The 16,356-nt window shown below is 40.0% G+C and overlaps 1 protein-coding gene across 6 annotated transcripts; it reads left to right on the top strand.

The window, feature by feature from the left end:
• Positions 1–9,648: 9,648 nt before the first annotated feature.
• Positions 9,649–13,751, top strand: SFR1 (SWI5 dependent homologous recombination repair protein 1). Of its 6 annotated transcripts, none has more exons than XM_047702962.1 (5): positions 9,657–9,778; positions 9,992–10,107; positions 10,508–10,629; positions 11,254–11,664; positions 13,130–13,751. In XM_047702962.1, exons 3-5 carry the CDS (start codon positions 10,534–10,536, stop codon positions 13,319–13,321), a joined length of 699 nt encoding a protein of 232 aa, XP_047558918.1. In that variant the 5' UTR covers positions 9,657–9,778; positions 9,992–10,107; positions 10,508–10,533; the 3' UTR covers positions 13,322–13,751. The 6 variants fall into 6 exon arrangements, with proteins under 6 accessions (XP_047558920.1, XP_047558914.1, XP_047558918.1 ...); XM_047702963.1 differs by lacking the exon at positions 9,657–9,778 and adding an exon at positions 9,794–9,909; XM_047702964.1 differs by lacking the exon at positions 9,992–10,107 and having other exon boundaries at positions 9,649–9,666.
• The last annotated feature ends 2,605 nt before the right edge of the window (positions 13,752–16,356 follow it).

Raw genomic sequence — 16,356 nt, forward strand, 5'->3', positions numbered from 1 at the left:
GAATGTGTTCACCAACCTGGAAGCTCTTCAGATGCTGTACCATTGGGATTTTATGGAGGCTTCCTCACATCAACATGATCAATTATTAACTCTGTTTCTAACCCCTCTCCCCTCTCTAGAGAAGTGGTTGGGGAGGCGTGATGTCTGAAAATTCCAAACTTCTAATCATGACTTGGTGTTTTTGGTAACCAGCCCCCAACAATAATCCAGAGTGCAGTGAAAATTCTGCCTGCTGTTAATATTCCCCCATCCCTTGCTCTATTAGGCAACCACACTGTAACTTTCTCTTCTTACTTCAGGATTTTCACCTTTTGAGTGACTGATTTAAAAATTAATCATTTATCCTTAAGTTTATCCATTCAGAACACACTTATTGAGCACCTATGGTAAGCAACAAAATTTAACAGAAGCGAGGACATGAATTCCAGAAGATGACAGTAGAAGTAAGCAGACCAACCAGGAGTGTGTCCTGCCATGGCAAGTGGCAGATAGTGAGTTAGCCTGAAGCCCCAGGGCTGGGAGACTGGGACTCTGATGATATGGGAGGGCTTCTGAGGCAGGAAAGGTCATTGAAGAAAAAAAAAAATCCTCTATGTAACAAATTTCCCCAGGGCTCAAACTGATGGAATCTATGTGATAAATACCGATGTGTCCAATTTGTCTTTGTAAATTCCTTTAAAAAATATTTACTTTTCCACGTTTAGCCCCTAGCACATCTTCCAGAGTGTCCGTTTAATCGTCGTTTCTACATGGAATTTTATCTGTAAGTTTAACTTTCTGTGAACTGAGTAATGGTGGGAACTGGTTAATTTCAGGTGGACCAAAATGTACCCAAACTGGAATGAGAAAACCTCAGAGCTTGGAAAGATTACTCTTTTTTCTACAATTCATAGTTGAGAAAACAGAGACCACAGAATTTAAATGAATCTGTCAGAGTCACACGGCACTTTAATTGTTAGTAGCAGGGTCAGTAAAGAACTCTGCTGCTCTGATTCAGTCCTATCCCCTGTGCAGCCCTATTTCCAGGAGAATGAATGAATCAGAGAAAAACAGGTGTAAACATCAATGTGTATCATTTGTATTCATCCAAAGTTGTATTCAAACAAAAATCCCAAACGACTTCCCCATTTTCCCCAATTTAAACTGACAACCCATGATTATGTCATATGTAAGCAACCTCACCTTCACAGTTTGTGACCACAGCCCATTTCCTCCCCAACTCACTGCACACAACAACGAAACTCAACAATGAAAAGGTTTGGAAATGCTAAAGAAAATTGAAGTAAGGTCTGTGGCTTTACAGCCTTACTCATTTAAAATTTTACCTACTATAAAATGTGGCTTATCTAATTTACAAGATATAATCAGTTTTACCCTGATTATTATAATACTGCATCAGTCTTAAGAAAGTAGAGGTATATCTATAATGCATGTTTACATCTTTATTAATCATAAAATCTTAAACTTCCATAATCCTTTTTATTCAATAGTATCAAAGGCCTTAAAGAACATTAGGTATGCATTTCTCATTAAGAAAGAAGTCATTATTTTCTCAGAATATAGCCCCAGTGAATGTGCCCAGGTTTCATGGTGTTTGATCTGCATTTGGACCTCAAAATCCAGGTTAAATTTGCAGCATAACTTGCAGTATGGCATAACCAAGCCTAGTAATCAGTAATATGTTATTTTTAAAAATGGTGTTTTAAACACAAGAGTTTTATTCTTCTTAAGGGCAAGAAACATATAGTAAAGATATCTTCCTCCCCCCCTTTCCCTCTCATTTTTTCTTCTCATACAAAATTCTTGGCACTGAATTTGGAAGTCTTGAGGATGGGTTCAGTTATCAATGTAGTGATCCAGGAAAGTTTCCTATAATCTTAGCTTGAGCAGTTATTGATGGGTTCATAAAGCTTGACTTCAGAGCTTCTAAATAGTATGCAAATGTTCAATTTTAGCTTTTCAGTACAGACCTATGATGGTTCAACTTATGATTGCTCAACTCCACCATGGTGCAAAAGCGATATGCATTCAGTAGAAACCATAAAAATAGAGAATCTTAAACTGACAGTTTTGAATTTTGATCTCTACTATGCAGTGACAGGGAACCCCAGGTCGCAGCCAGCCATGCAGTCATGAGGGTAAACAACTCATACACTTAAAACTATTCTGTACCCATACAAATCTTCCCTTTTCAGTATTCTGTCTACCCTTTTCAGTATTCAATAAATTAGATGAGATATCCAACATTTTATTATGAAATAGATGACTTTGCCCAAATGTAGGCTAATGTAAGGGTTCTGAACACATTTAATTCAGGCTAAGCTAAGCTAGGATATTTGGTAGGTTAGGTATATTAAATGCATTTTTGACTTAATGATATTTTCACTTTACAATGGGTTTATCAGGATGTAACTCCATCATAAGTAGAGGGAGATTTATATTCTCATTTGTCCACATAATTCTTTTTTTTTTTTTTTTTAGATTTTATTTATTTATTTGACAGAGAGAGATCACAAGTAGGCAGAGAGGCAGGCAGAGAGAGAGGAAGGGAAGCAGGCTCCCTGCCGAGCAGAGAGCCCGACGTGGGACTCGATCCCAGGACCCTGAGATCATGACCTGAGCCGAAGGCAGCGGCTTAACCCACTGAGCCACCCAGGTGCCCCTGTCCACATAATTCTAAGCTGTAGTCTTTCAAACCTATAATAATATGCTATTTTCACTCCCTAAAATCAAGTCACTTCAGGTACCAGCTCACTACATCTACGGTTTGATATCAGTGAGTTTTCTTTTTCTGAAATGAATTCTCTTCTTAGAGTTTATTTTGGGAACTTAATCCCATTCTCAGCACAGAAGAATTCTATTTAGGTAGAGGGGATCAGCAAGTCTGATTCTTTCAAACTATAAAAATGGAAATAGATGTAGTAGATTACATTGGTGGGTAAAATTGGTTTGATTAGGATTGATTCATCCTGAAAATTAGTGACTGAAAATAAATTGCTATCCCTATAGACAATTGCTGGAACGAAACAAAGTCAGCTTCACAAACCTAAGGGAAACAGCTCTGAGTGAAGATAATATGTACTGGTGAAGCTGCTTTTTACAAAAAGAGGAACATCTTGCCAAAGATTCAAACTCATTCCTTTTGGGGCAGCTTAATTGCACAAGCTTTATGTTAATTATTGTTATGTTAAAGATTTGGCATCTTTACAAAAATCTTAAACTTGTACGTGCAGGTTTAAAGTACCCTATTCCAATGGCTCAGAGTTAGGCTAGGAAAGCATTTCAGATAATGGCAACCTATAGTAATGCCTTTTTTTTTTTTTTTAAACCTATGGGCAGTTTATAATTTATAGTTTCATAGGAATTTGCTTAACAAATGTGGACGTGATTAGTTGCCTGGCTTCCAAAACCCAAGCCTGTGTTCTTTGGTATCATGGTATGCTATCTACCCAATGACAGGCTTTCAAAAGTCTGAGAAGACCATGTTTGTTGATAAGTGTTATCCCTGCATTTGGTAACATAGAAGTTGAGTTTTCAATATCCAGCATTCATAGAAAAGCATAGATTCACAAGTTATAACACAGTATAAGGAAGAGGATAAGCAATGCGATGGAGCAGACTAAACCATCATTCCCATGCACTGTGGACTACTGGAAAACAACTGAATGACCTTCTCTTGACTTAAGAATAAGATAAAAGGAAAGTCTGTAAATGGTTCTAAGGAAAGGATAATATGACTTATGATGTCACATCAAAAAGTGAAAAATAGGGGCGCCTGGGTGGCTCCGTGGGTTAAAGCCTCTGCCTTCGGCTGGGGTCATGATCCCAGGGTCCTGGGATGGAGCCCCACATGGGGCTCTCTGCTCAGCAGGGAGCCTGCTTCCCCCTCTCTCTGTGCCTGCCTCTGCCTGCTTGTGATCTGTCTGTCAAATGAATAAATAAATCTTAAAAAAAAAAAAGTGAAAAATAACTGAGATAATATACTTGATAGCTGCTATAATAATAACCAGAGGGGCACGTAAGGGAAAATTTTGGGAGGTGGGAGGTTTGGGAAGAGTTTGAGTTCAAGGTGTACATTGTTGAAGGGTAAATATTATCTGTCTTAATTTTGTGTTAAGGACATTTAAATAGCTGAGTGAAGTCCTGGAGGACCAGGTCAGTGTGAATGTAGCTGTGTTCTATGCTTCCTTCCCAAGATCTTATCCATGGGAAACACATATTTTTGCTATAAAAATATAGCAGTATCATTTGTCAGTTGAGGGTCACCAGTATTATCATCAAGTTTCACACATTATTTTTTGGTGGCGACGGAGGTGTGACAGAGTGGAGAGCTGGGTAATGTTGATGTCACTGACAAGTTAGGCATGGTGTGGGGGACATGTGCATGAGGCAGTCTTGGAGGTGCAGAGAAAAGAGGATCAAGGAAGAGAGGTCTTTGCTCAAGCCACCTCCCCCATCTTTGATTATGCTTCCCTAATGGATCCACCCTGGGGATTCAGATCTCTTGGTCAGGGGCTCTCTCTGCACTTGGGGGGTTTGGTACTGCTCATAAGGCCCATGATGAAAATCTAAGACATTTTTATGTTGCGTTTGGGAATGGTGGGAAAGTGGTGAAGTTTCAATCTAGCTGTCAGATCCTAAACTGGACCAGAAAATTCCTGGTTATAGGCTGATTCACAGATTTTCTCTACTACTACACTTATCATCAAAGTTGCCAAGGGGCTAGAAGAATATATGAAAAAAGATCAATAGCGTCCTCGATCATGGTAGAATTGTCTCTTCACTCCTTATTTTCCTGGTATCATGAGACTTTCTTGCTTCTCCATCTAAAGAAAGCTTTTATACTCTCAAGACTGAAACAATAATGAGAGTCAAGGGTAGAAAACTACACTGACTTCTCTGCCAGCACTTCAAACAGATTTCAATACTGTGAAATTATCTTGGGAGTTGTTATCTCTCAAACTTCAGGTAGTTAAGGATGATTATAAGACATGTTCTGTTGCTTAAGGATTTGCTGAAATCTAATGCGTTTTTTCCCCCAAATGAATGCAGCAGTGACATTTGAGTTAATTAAGGATCTGAGAAAGATTTCACCTTTAGCTATACTTTTATTACCATTACCTTTTCACAGTCTAACTCCTGTGCCACGACCCTCCCTCCGACACACACCCTACCCCCTTCCTCACCATTATTAATCTAACCTGAATCACTCTATTCTTCTCCGAGAGAACACACCCCAGTGACAGCAATGAATCACAGATGCTCTTGCTCTAGTCTCTAATGGACTTGACAAAATGCCAGGTCTAATAAAATAAAAGGACAGGAACACCAGGTGAAAGGAGCTCTTTAGGTTCTTGTTCAGTATGTTAGCCTCAGTATTAGTTACCAGATAAGTTTTCTAGTTGCCCAGTGGTGGACAAGTTTTTATTACACAAATGCTATTGACCCTCCCCATGTCTTCACACTGTAAGTAGCCATCCTACTCAGTAAGTCAACCTCTCAGGGATGCCTAGAAGCTAAGTTAAGGGCTCTTTCATCTTGAGATTGAAAATAAAATTGCTTTTGTTTAATGTAGCTAGAGAGAATTAAACAGTTTACCCACAAAGGTCACACTTGGATTTAAAAAAAGTCTTCGGGGCGCCTGGGTGGCTCAGTGGGTTAAGCCACTGCCTTCGGCTCAGGTCATGATCCCAGGTCCTGGGTTCGAGCCCCACATTGGGCTTTCTGCTCAGCAGGGAGCCTGCTTCCTCCTCTCTCTCTGCCTGCCTCTCTGCTTACTTGTGATTTCTCTCTGTCAAATAAATAAATAAAATCTTAAAAAAAAAAAGTCTTCAACAGTCTCTACAAATCAATCATACATTATAGAATTCCATAGAAGGTCTTTAAAGAAAAGAAATAGAAATAGTTTGTCAGTCACTTAAAGGGAAATTTATAAGATGACAACACTAAAACACATCTTCTTTACCACGGATAGGTCTGCAGGAATTGAATTCATGGCAAGAGAAACATAGAGGAGAGTTTTTGATTTTCAACTTATATAGAAATATCAGAAGAAATATTGAAAGCCACTTAAGAGAATTTAGGAGTTTTTGTGCATGTTATAAATTTGTATTAAATTTTGCCTAACTTGCCCTAATGAACATTATAAATCAACTTAATCGTGTGGATTTTACACAATACCTCACCCAATTAGATTTTAATCCTGTTTTACAAATGTATATTTATATTTTTAATTGTTAAAAGAATCTATGGATACTAGGTGTATCTACATAATATAAAAATGTTACTAATACAGAAAAGTCAATGGAATGGAATTTAGATCACTCTGAGATTACTGTTAAGATTTATAAAATAATGCTACAGCTAAGAATTTTAAAATAAATAAACCCAATGCAATGAAATTTTAAATTGTGGCTTAACCATGGTGTGTGTGTGTGTGTGTGTGTGTGGTTTATATGTAGAAAGAGAGAAAGACTATTTTCTTCTTGTCATTAAAAAAGAATAAAAAAGCCTCATAAAGATTTTTAGGCCTATGTCATCATCCCACTGACAATAATCACAGACTAAGGGAAGAAACATTCACCACTCCCTAATGAATAACAAAGTAGCTAACAGTAGCCTTGGGTATTGGAGAAATTTAAAAACACAGGGAAAGCCTGCCTTAGGTTAATATTAATTACTATTATCATAGAATTCTATTGTTCAAATTGTTCTCTATGGTAGAATAAGGAGTCCTTGCCTTCTGGCTCTCTAGGGCAGTGTTTTTCCCACCCTGAAAAATTTCAAGAAAACACAATGTCTCATGTCACAAACAACAAACTACTTATAAAACAATAGATTTGGGGCACTTAAAGTCATGGAAGTGTTTGCTAGGCTTTATCTAAAGATAAAATGAAAACTGTACGGGGGCTCTATTCCAGATTCCTTACACCAAGTCGAGAGTGGAAGCTATGTTTCCACTTGCGGATGTCACCGGAGTGAGTAAAATACAAACTTAAATGTGGGAAGATCGTTCAGTTGTAACAACATATGGAAGCCAGAGATGTAGGTCAAAAAACGCACATTTCTAAAATACAGGTTGTTCTGAATAGTTACTCTGAAGTTCTTTGAAAATCTGGCCCAAACAATCCCATTTAATATAGCAGTTCACATAATAAGCAAGTCAGAACATTTGCAAGGCAAGATGTTGTTTTCCTTTATGCAGCCAGCAAAAACACAGCTCTAAGCTTGGGCTGTCCTGATAAAAGGATTTTGGAGCAGCTGATTTTAGAGAATCATAAAAACAACCCAACCTTATGCCCCAAGGTATAAAGAATATGCAGAGTCTGCATTGTGCTTCTAGTGTCAGGACAAATCAGTCTGCTCTTTTCAGTGTGAGTAACTGATGCCAATGGATGAGTTAAGGGAGAAATAAATGTACAGACAGACCTGTGGCTTGATGTGGTAACACTTGTGTCAGAAAATCATGAGTTTGGGGTACCTGGGTGGGTCATTTGGTTAAGCATCTGCTTTTGGCTCCAGTCATGGTTCCAGGTCCTGGGCTCCAGCCCCCTCGACTGGTTCCCTGCTCAACGGGTAGGCTGCTTCTCCCTCTGCCCCTGCCATTCCCTCTGCTTGTGTTCTGTCAGGTGGGTAAATAAAGTCTTTAAAAAGAAAAAAAGAAAAGACAAAAGAAAATCGTGAGTTCTCTCTTTCATTTTGTAAATTCCTTGAGGTTAATTTATGTAATTTTTTAAAATTTATGAGGGGAATATATATTAATTATATATGGAAGCACCAAGTTTTCTGCTACTTTCAGCTTGAATTGTGTGGGGTTTTATGGATTACAGCATCTTTAAAAAAATCTGGCCTTTTTTGGGGAGATAAAGCAGAAGGATGAAAGAATTACCATGCATACTGTTATGTCAATTAAGGAATGGCACATATAGAAGCATATATAAAATGACAACTATGGAGTGGGTCCTAAATATCTACTTGCTGTTTTCCTTGCCCCTCATGAATTCTCATTTAATCCTCCAATCCTAGGAGGTTGATATTATTATACCTGTTTTACAGATGAGGAAACCCGGGCATAGAGACACTACTTGACAAAGCATATAAAATAATGGTGTCAGGATTTGAACCTCGGAATTCGCCTCCAAGGTTTACGTCCTTAATCACTGCACTGGGTTGTCTTCAGTTTCTCTGTATCTGACTACTTAGGACTCAGTTAATTGCTCAGGGTCCTGGCACCTCTAAGCTATTAGCTCTTTGCAAAGAGACAGTATCAACGTTTAAAATGGACATTCAGGGGCGCCTGGGTGGCTCAGTGGGTTAAAGCCTCTGCCTTTGGCTCAGGTCATGATCCCAGGGTCCTGGGATCATGCGCCGCCCATCAGGCTCTCTGCTCTGGCGGGGAGCCTGCTTCCTCCTCTCTCTCTGCCTGCCTCTCTGCCTACTTGTGATCTCTGTCAAATAAATAAAATCTTTAAAAAAATTAAAATAAAATGGCCATTCATTAGGTTGAAAACACCAGCTCCTTAAAATTCCCAACTTCCAGGTGACTCAGAAATTACTAATTGTCTTTCCCCAAACCCAGTGCTCCACCCGATTTATTTAACTTCGTTGTTGCACAGCAACAGAACATTGCTACCAGGAAGTGAGGGTTTTTTTTTTTTTTTTAATGTTTTATATTTAAAAGTAATCTCTACAGCTAAGGCGGGGCTCGAACTCAGTTCCCCCCGCCCCCTCCCCATCAAGACCTGCGCTCTTGCGACTGAGCCGGCAAGGGCCCCACAGGACGACGATTTTCGACGAAGGCGCTGCCCAGCATTGAGCAGGGGCTAGATCTTCCTCAAACATCTGGATTCTGGAAAAACAGAAACAAACATCTGAATGCAGGACCCACACAATCTTATTCAGTGATTGGTCTGCTTCCTGTGTAGCCCAAAGGGGTTTGACCCAAATCTGACCAGACTTGAAGCCAAGCTACAGAATCTAAATTTGGGGGGTAGATGCAGTAGAAAACCTGTGAGAGAACCGCCGTTTGCGACATCAGTGACTGGAGAAGAGCTCAACCCATCCGCCGCGCCTCTTGGAGCGATTTCTAACATGTTGGATTCTCAACAGGCCGGCTAAACCAGCGCTCTCTTTTGCGGTCTCTGCCTTAGGAGAGTTTAGGGCCCTAAATTTAACCCGTAGCCCGGTCTGCGGCTTCGGGTCCTACCCGGTGTGAGGACGGACGTTTCTTGCGGGGAATGAGGACAGAGACTAACGACGGGAGGAGCGGGGGCAGCGAGGACAGGAAAACCTAGGTGAGGGGGAGGGGCACGCCCAGGCGTACTTCGCACACACAAAAAAAGGAAGGCAAGGCCTGGAAAGAGGAGGTAGGAGAAAGCCGCGAAGAGAAGAGCAGCACACTGAGAATCCACCCGTCTGCCCTGTCCGACCCCAACGCGGATGAGGATCGCGGCTGCGCGCCTTGAGCGCCGTTAACCCTCCGCCGTGCTCCGCCCTTGGGCGGAGCGGAGCGGAGAACGTCAGTCCACCGGGCCAATCACGCGTCTCTGCGGACCTCGCGTGACCCCGCTAGGCCTCGGCCTCCGCCTCCTCGCGGTCTCTGGAGGCCGCGCACGCGCGCCGTCCCGCCGCTCTAGAGCGCTGAGCCCCGCGGAGCTGCGCGCGTCGGTCAGTTCAGCCAATTGCGCGTCTCTTCCGCCTCTCGTGCGGTCCTGCCCCGCCGGGGCAGCGCGCTGGTTCTGTGCTCTGGGGATGGCGGAGGGTGGTGGAGTCTCGGCTAGTGAGTGAATATCTGAGAGTTGGGCTGCTTCGGGTGTCTGTGGTCGAGTAGAGCTCACTTTCTGCGGTCTGGGGGCGAGCATGAGCTGGGGTCTCTCGAGGGCTAGTGTGGGTGTTCTGCAGTAGTGGGAGGTAGGAAGCAGCTCCCCTCCATACCCCATTAAAGTGGGTGCCTTTGTTTGAGGAAAACGGCTTAAGCCAACTCTCTTTCCAGGGTCTCTTCGCGACTTAAACGACACACACGGGCGTATGTTTATCTGCGCTTGTGTTCCTTGTTCGTCAGGCCTGAGTGGTCATTGGTTCTAGTCACACAGCTTTTTAGGGTTTAAGGTACTGTGACACGTCTGATGATGTTTTTCGAGTCAAGATTTCAGTTGTATTTCATTATAAAGCCGGAGTAACGAAATTAAAGAATTCCCGAAGAATTACAGAATTATTCTCGCTACCCCCAAATGGCGGATTTGAGGATATTTTGATAGATAAAACAAGTGTTTATATGAAATGCTAATTTGTCCTGAAAAAACCAGGAGTCCTCATTGGACCAACAGTCTTACTTAGGAAAGTAAACGGGAAACTGCAAAAAAGAGCAAGAATGAATCACAACTAAGTGAAGTTGTTGTTGGCGTATTTGTGGATGTTATATGTACAAGAGTAAAAAATTCTTTCACAAAAATTGAATATATCGCCGTATCAGTTAATTTTATTTACATTCTGATTTTTTTTTTTTTAGAGGTAGGCGAAGATTTCATTTCCAAGATGGAAAGCCCGTCCGACTCAGCTGTGATTTTACCTAGCACTCCACGGGCCCGCGCCAGCCCACCATCTCCCCGTACAAGCAGTTTAAGAAAACAAGTATGAATATCTTAGTTCTTTCGCTGGAGCTACTGTATTTCTACGTATTGTGCCAGTAGTGGGTTTAATTCAACAGGAAAATGTCAGTTAACGTAATATGTAGATCAGTAAGTAGATACCGAACTATTAAATAATTTTAGGTCTTTATCCTAAGATAATGTGTTTGACCCCTGCCCCCTCCACGCCCCCCCCCCCATTTTCATCTTGAATCAGTTATTTTCATTTAGTTTCAGATCAGGTTACTACAAAATTCCAAATTGAGGACGTTTGAATCTGCAGTATTCTGAAGGTCTTTGGTGGCAGGGATCTAGGTCTTTTACGTAATTTGTAACCGAAATATTCATTAGCGTCGGGAATGTGCTAGTTGCTGAACAGATATTTGTGATGACAAGGATAGGCGTCTCAACACTGTTTTAGAAGGGTTCTGACATTTCTCAAACAAAAATGAAATTAACAGGGCTTGCAGGAATTACTTTTTGTGGTGGTTTAACTTTAGATAAGTGGAGATACAAAGCCATCTAGTGGTGTCAACCACTTCTGCCAAATAAATACAAGGTTTTTATTATTAGTAGGTTTGTTTACACAGGAATGTTTTTTTTGATTAATGTTTTGTGCTTTTTTCAGCCTATGAGTGCAACACTTAGAGAACGATTAAGGAAAACTAGATCTTCATTTAATTCCCGTTACAGTGTGGTAAAACGTCTTAAAGTAGAGAATGAAGAAAACGATCAGACTTTTCCTGAGAAACCACCGTCTTCGACAGAAGAAAACTGTTTGGAACTTCAGGAAAATTTTAAATACAAAGATGGTGAATTCAAAGAAAGTACGTGTTTGAAAAATACCTTCAAGAATATCAGTGCGTGTGAATCTAAGTCTCTTGATACTGAGTCATGCAGTGATCTCCAAAGTGACTTTGTGAATGAGGAACTTCCCAAACAGGGATTGAGTGAAGAAAGAACAAAATTGATGAAGCAGATTGAAGAGAAAGAAGACCTTCTTCGGAGGCTAAAACTGGTCAAAATGTATAGATCAAAGGTGAGAATAATTTCAGAACCACTTCTTAATATTTATTTATTTATTTATTTATTTATTTAAAAGGATTTTATTTATTTATTTGAGAGACAGTGAGAGAGAGCATGAGAGGGAAGAAAGTCAAAGGGAGACGCAGACTCTTCATGGAGCAGGGAGCCTGATGTGGGACTCGATCCCCGGACTCTGGGATCATGACCTGAGCTGAAGACAGTCACTTAACCGAGCCACCCAGGAGCCCTTAATATTTATTTTTAAATAAGTGATAGGAAAGTAATTTCAAAGAGAAAATGTTTATTTAAGCATAATAAGCAATAAGCCATACATTGAGAAACCTGTCTCCCAACAACTGTAACTCAAATGTAAGTCATAGATTTCGAGTAGAAGAGGCTCCTACACACCAGATACAACTTTAGAACGTCCCAGCTCTCATTTAATATGCAGTTGAAGTTTTTCTCTCTAGTTTCCAGCCTGTAGCAATATTAGTATCAAATGATAGAATCAAGTACAGTGAGAAAAGTGACAGCTGCCAGTGAATGATTAAAAAAGCTAAAAATAAACCACAAAGTACAATAAAAAATATTTTAAAATATTTTATTTATTATTTATTTGACAGAGATCACAAGTAGGCAGAGAGGCAGGCAGAAAGAGAGGAAGAGAAGCAGGCTCCCTGCTGAGCAGAGAGCCCAATTGGGGGCTCGATCCCAGAAACCTGGGATCATGACCTGAGCTGAATGAAGGCAGAGGCTTTTAACCCACTGGGCCACCCAGGTGCCCCAATAAAAAATATTTTTAGTAATAGTCTGTGTTCTTCTAACTTATTCATATGTTCCAGGTACTTGGTTTGATAAAACAACAAATACAAAGTAGGTTTTTAGATTTCATCTGGGCACTTGGGAGAAGATAACCTTTACTGACCCGGGTCATTCATTTCTATGTAGTGGCTCCTTCCCCAGCAGCGTGGTATAAATGGTGGAATATTAGATCTGATATGCTGTCTTGAATTTTTAGAATTTTTCTAAATGTAACTACCTGGGTTTTATGAGATAGATAGTGATGTTGGAAATACTAAGTTGAATATTTTAATTTATATTGAATATTTTCATTTTTAAAAAGTATAGCTATAATAGTACATATAATACATATGTACATATAAAAAGCACATATAATATAATGTTTTAATCTATATTGTTTCTTCTCTACATAGTTTTGCCCTATTTCATGATTTGATTTGTCCCTGAGGGTAAAGATGGTCCAGAGGTTGGACCAAACAAAATAGCTATAGAACTCAATTTGAGTGTCATTGCAGTCATTCTACTTAAAACCGTCTTACTTTTTCCTGGGTAGAAGTCTCAATCCTGACCAAATGTGTTACTCTTTAAACCTACTCATTTACTAATTTAACAACTTTAATTAAGTTAAAATAGTATGCTTAGCTAGGTATTGACCTATTTTTTTTATCCTCTTTTAGAATGACCTGTCTCAGTTACAGTTGTTAATACAGAAGTGGAGAAGCTGTAGCCAGCTGTTGCTTTATGAGTTGCAGTCAGCCATGTCTACGGAGAACAGGAAACTCAGCCTTACGCAGTTGATAGACCACTATGGGTTAGAGGATAAGTTGCTACACTATAACAGAAATGAAGAAGAATTTATGGATGTTTAATTCCTAATTATTTCCCCAGAATATTTTTGAGAATGATGTTAAAAGATACTTAATACAGTTTAAAAGGAAGGTAGAAACCATTATGTAAATATAAAATAAGATCTAAAATGAAAATTTAGTAGTCTGGTTAAATTTGCCAAAGAAAACTTCATATTTAAAGAAATGTGAAAAAAAATTAAATCATGTTTAAAAAATAGTTCGGTCATTTCTGTAAGTCAATTTTAATATATTGTTTATTGTGGTAAAAAAGTTCTATTTTTTTTTTAAGGTTTTATTTTAAATGTTAAAAAATTGTTCAGTCTGGTGAATGTCTAAACCTATAGTGGTCTAAAAATGCCTGTCTCCTAAGTTTATGGACCATGTTTCTATCCATTTACCACATACTTCCATCTGGATGGTGTAGCAGGTAATTAAACTTGTCCATATGTCATTTTATTCTTCCCTGTCTTTTCAAATTTGTTTATTCTTCATCTCATTTAGTGAAATGACCATCTACCTCTTAAAAACAACATATCCTCATCGCCCCCCTTCAAGGCATACAAGGTCCTTCACATTTATATACCTTTCTAGTTTCATCTATTCAGTTCATAGTGACTCCTCAGCTAGAAAGCCACCTTCATAAGGCTGTGTTTCTGGCTGCTATATTGTACAACATTACCTCTCCTTGTGGTTGTGTACAGAAATATGACCCAAGTTGGCCCAGTCTGAGAATTGAATTGTGCTCAGGAAAAGAAACCCCATCTCTTTTTGTGGCTGAAGCTATTGTAGGCAAATTTGGAAGCACAAAAGCTGGTGTGCTAAGAAGGATAGTATGTGCCCTTATTAAGAAAGGCAAAGATGTTAGATGGAGAGAGAACTTGGTGGATCAGTGGCTTCCTGGTTCTATCCTCCAGTCCTTCCTGAGGGCCTTCTGGATTTCTGCTTTTGGGTCCTGTTAAAGGCTAAAATAGTTTTACTTAAAAAAATCCTGAAAGAAAGTACTTCTCTACTAGTAGATAAAGAGCCACTACCCTGAGGCCCCTCCTCCAAGCATACCCTGTGTTTTTGGCCCAGTCCCACCCCATGATCTAACAAATCAATATTTGACCTAGCAGGAGACATTAAGATGGCTGCTTTTGCATCCATTCTAATTGTTAGTATTCATGCTGGTACTACCCTTCCCCCTTGCCAAACACTCCCCTCTTACCATACACAAATTCCTACCTTCTAGACACTGGTATTGTCATTAGCTGCCATGAACCCAAGAGGACTGACCCAGGCCTAACATGGGCCTCCTCTGACCCTGAGATTTCTAGATGGGTATCCCTAGGAAGCTGTGCCATTGGGAGCCTAGCAGCCTCCATTGCTGCTTGCTGCACAGCTGGGAGGTGTAAGTGTGGCATGGGAAGTGGTTTCCCTGGTGATGGTGCTGGTATTCGGTTGCAGCTACTTATTGTTGATTAGCACATCCCCTGGAGTCACCCTCACATGTCCACTTGGAGGAACTATAGCATCAGTGGGACTCTAGTTCTGGGAGAGTTGGGGAGAGCAGTTGGGGACATAGTAATGGACATTTCCAAAGCACTGACTGGGTGCTAAGGGCTCTAGCAGCACAGTGGACACTCCTGCAACAGGAGATGGTTCATGGAACATGGATCAGGCTTACGGGAAAGTTTAATGCCCAGGATGCCCATGAGGCAGGACCCTTTTTTATAATTTCTGTTGAATTTCACCTCTATTTAATGGGATGCATTTGTTTTAAAAATAACTGGATACTATATTTTTATTTACAAAAATGAAGACTACCACTTAACAAATGCTTTGTGCCAGTTTACAAATTATGTTAACTCATTTGAGTATTAAAATTATGGCATCCCAATTTTAAAGATGAGAAAATTTAAGATAGTTTTTTAATAACTAAATAGTTATTTAAAGCTCAAGTGGCAGAGCTAGGATTTGAAACCAGGCAATCCAGCAAGAGAGCCCTACTAAGAACCATGCTATATTTGACCCAGTTAATTATCTTACTATTTAATATAATTTAAAGAACTATAAAAATACAATTGCTGTTAGTTCGGCAGAAGCTGAGAGGAATCAGTACCATGGACGGTATCAAGAGTAAGTTGGTGTGGATGACCCATGTGCCTTTCCAAAGCCAACCCCCCAAACCAGAAGATGTCTTCTGTTGAAAAGTGCTGCTGGTAGAATATAGCTTGCTGACAAGAGATTTCTGCTAACCTCCACTCTATCCATGTCTCAAAGCAAAAAGCTTGAATTGTCAGAGTCACCCAGGGTAGCCACTAAGAAATAGAAATTACATAGGCTGTTAATAGGGTGGTGGGGTTATGGACATTGGGGAAGGTATGTGCTATGGTGAGTGCTGTGAAGTGTGTAAACCTGGCGATTCACAGACCTGTACCCTGGGGCCAATAATACATTATATGTTTATTAAAAAGTTTAAAAAAATTACACAGGCTGTTAAGATCTAGGAATCCATGGTGAAATTTGTGGCATTGACTATTAGCAAATGGAGCCTAATAAGGCAACCAATCCTGGTCATCTGGAATTTATATCACCAGAAAAAATGGAGAGGAAAAAAACACCTAGCAGAATCTTGATTGACTCAAACCAGCAGGACAGAGAACTTTGATGATCTCATCCTAAGTACAAAGTGTTTGTACTCTTCACACACTTAACCCTTGGGTCCAGGCTCCCACCCCCACAATCACCTTCTCAAAGATAATTTTGAAGGATCCAATATGGTAGAGAATGTTACCAGTGGGCACTTGTCTGCTGAATCAGCCAAATCGACTACTTGAGGGGTCATTCTGGTACTAAGGAGGGCCATCAAAAGTGATGTTGGGCCTATCACTTCTCTTAAATTCCCATCCAGCATTTATCAGTATATGGGGGATCAATTATGGTACTACCTGAGCAGTCTCTAGAATATTTTAAATCTCTTAAAGATTTTTTTTTTCTAAATAGAAGCTTTTTTATTATAATAGCTCTCTTGCTTTACCTACACCTATGCACACTGAATATGCTGTTGGAGATTA

The sequence above is a fragment of the Lutra lutra genome, chromosome 14 (genome assembly GCF_902655055.1).
Source record: "Lutra lutra chromosome 14, mLutLut1.2, whole genome shotgun sequence".
Taxonomy (NCBI): Eukaryota; Metazoa; Chordata; class Mammalia; order Carnivora; family Mustelidae; genus Lutra; species Lutra lutra.